The sequence below is a fragment of the Sciurus vulgaris genome (assembly GCF_902686455.1).
Source record: "Sciurus vulgaris genome assembly, chromosome: X".
NCBI lineage: Eukaryota > Metazoa > Chordata > Mammalia > Rodentia > Sciuridae > Sciurus > Sciurus vulgaris.
In genome coordinates this window covers 35,788,037-35,790,384 of record NC_136471.1, presented here as the reverse complement: position 1 = coordinate 35,790,384, position 2,348 = coordinate 35,788,037, and the positions used below count along the sequence as shown (strand labels likewise).

At 46.6% G+C, this 2,348-nt stretch overlaps 1 protein-coding gene across 1 annotated transcript; it reads left to right on the top strand.

Moving 5' to 3' along the window:
- Positions 1–1,059: 1,059 nt before the first annotated feature.
- LOC306650629 (RNA polymerase II subunit A C-terminal domain phosphatase SSU72-like) lies at positions 1,060–1,644 on the top strand (the record flags this gene model as incomplete). Its single annotated transcript, XM_079122739.1, has 1 exon — positions 1,060–1,644. The coding sequence occupies one exon, from the start codon at positions 1,060–1,062 to the stop codon at positions 1,642–1,644; it is 585 nt and encodes a 194-aa protein (XP_078978865.1).
- Between the last annotated feature and the right edge of the window lie 704 nt (positions 1,645–2,348).

Sequence of the window (2,348 nt, the reverse complement as noted above, 5' to 3'; positions counted from 1 at the left end):
ATGGCAAAATGCTCCCAGTTTCTGACTTTTCATGGGATTACTAGGCTCAGACAGGTCAACACAGACCTGACTGCAAACTCACGAATTGGTTTCAGGTTTTTGTAGGCTCTGCCATGCTGTAGTCCCAAGATTGCTCCTGGAGTCAGACAACTGATAAAATCTGGTGGAGAGTTTATTTTTAAAAAATATCCTATTGAGTCAAGCAGTCTGGTGGTTCAGGTAGGGCAGACTGCCCTTCCAGTCTCAGAAATTTTCACTCTAATCCTGGGGGAGATGTGGTATTCCTGCTGTTTAAGTTCCCGGTACCTGAGCTAAGGGAAATGCTGCCTCATAGTAATCCATCATCTTTTCCCTAAGGGGTTAAAAAAAAAAAAAAAACCAAACTCTTAACGAGGCTCTGAACCTGCAGGCCAGCAGCACCTGGAGGCGAGTAGCACCTGCATACAATGCGTGTGCCTCAGGTGAGAGCAGCCTGCCCTGCCCAACTGTGGCAAGACCTTTCAGAAGCCTGCCCTTCAGAGAGGCGGGGTGTAATGGTTTATATGTGAAGTATCCCCCAAAAGCTCACGTGTGAGACAATGCAAGAAGGTTTGAAGAAGTGATTGGGTTACGCCCTTAACCAAGTGGTAACTGGAGGCACCATAGGGTGTGCCTGGAGGAGGTGGGACGTGGGGCGTGGCTTTAGGGTATATATTTGTATTTGGCAAGCGGAGCCGCCTCTCCCAGCCTCCTGATGATCACATGAGCTGCTCCCCTCTGCCATACTCTTCCTCCATGATGTTCAGCTATGCCCGGAGCCACGGGGAATAGAGTCGGCCTTCTATGAACTAAGAACTCTGAGACCGTGAGTCTTAAACTTCTCGTCTAAATTGTTCTAGTGGAACCTAGTTGGGAGAAACACCGGGCCTCCCCTCTGGCACCAGGTCCAGTGGGCTGCTTGGCGTCCGGGCTCTACTTTGAGGATGCAGCTGCTTTGCATCACTGACTAGAATTAGCTGCTTGTCATCTTGCTTTGGTGGAAGCAGCACAGCCAGGTGGAAGTAAGGGATGGCGTTTGCCATGCCTTCGCCACATCTGCGGGTGGCAGTGGTGTGCTCCAATAACCAGAACCGGAGCATGGAGGCGCACAGCATCCTCGGCAGACAAGGATTCAATGTCCGGTCCTTTGGAACAGGAGCTCACGTGAGGCTTCCAGGACCAGCACCCGACAAGCCAAATGTTTATGATTTCAGAACCACATATGATGAGATGTACCAGGATCTTCTTACGAAGGACAAACAACTCTACACACAGAACGGCGTTTTACATATGCTGGACAGAAATAAGAGACTCAAACCCCGGCCGGAAAGGTTCCAGGACTGTCAAGATCCATTTGATCTGATCCTCACATGTGAAGAGAGAGTCTACGACCAGGTGGTGGACCATCTGAATTCCAGAGAACAGGAAACCTGCCAGGCAGTGCATGTGATCAACGTGGACATCCAGGACAACCGTAAAGAGGCTGCCCTGGGAGCGTTCCTTATCTTTGAGCTCTGCCAGTGCATCCGGCACTTGGATGACATGGAGAACGAGATCGAAGACCTGCTGCAAACTTTCGAGGAGAGGCGTGGCAGGGCTTTCCTGCATACTGTCTGCTTTTACTGAAGAGGGTGGCCTTGTGCCCTCCAAAGCCACCTTCTTGAGCTTTCTTTTTTTGGTGGGGGGTTTACCAGGGATTGAACTTAGGGGCACTTGACCACTGAACCCCATCCTCAACTCTATTTCGTATTTTATTTAGGAACAGGGTGTCACTGAGTTGCTTAGTGCCTCACTTTTGCTGACACTGGCTTTGAACATACTAATCCTCCTGCCTCAGCCTTCTGAGGCAGGAGGCTTGCTTTCTTTTAATAATATGTTTTTCTTTCCTGACACATAATTTTTCTTTTAAGTATTCAGCCAGTGGACTGTGGTATTATGCAAATGTCATATATGAAAAGAGAAGATGCACATACATGCCAGATTAAAACGAAGTTTTTTTTCTGTGCCTTTTTTATTTATGAAGAGAATATAGATTATAAAGGCTTTTTTTCTTTAACCAAAAAAAGAAAGAAGTATATAATGCATCCCCCAGCATATGTGTCTTCAGCTGTACCTGCCTTTCCCTTTTGGTCCCTCCTAACTTCCTGCACTGCAGTATTAAATAAATACTTAACTAAAGCAATGAGTTATATCTTGTTATGAAGGAACCTGTTCAATAAATAGAGACCAATAAATAGATGCTTCTATCTTTAGGAGCAATCTCTTAACTGGGAATACAAATATAATTACATATGACATCCTCCAGTCAAAATCTAACTTTGATTTAGCCA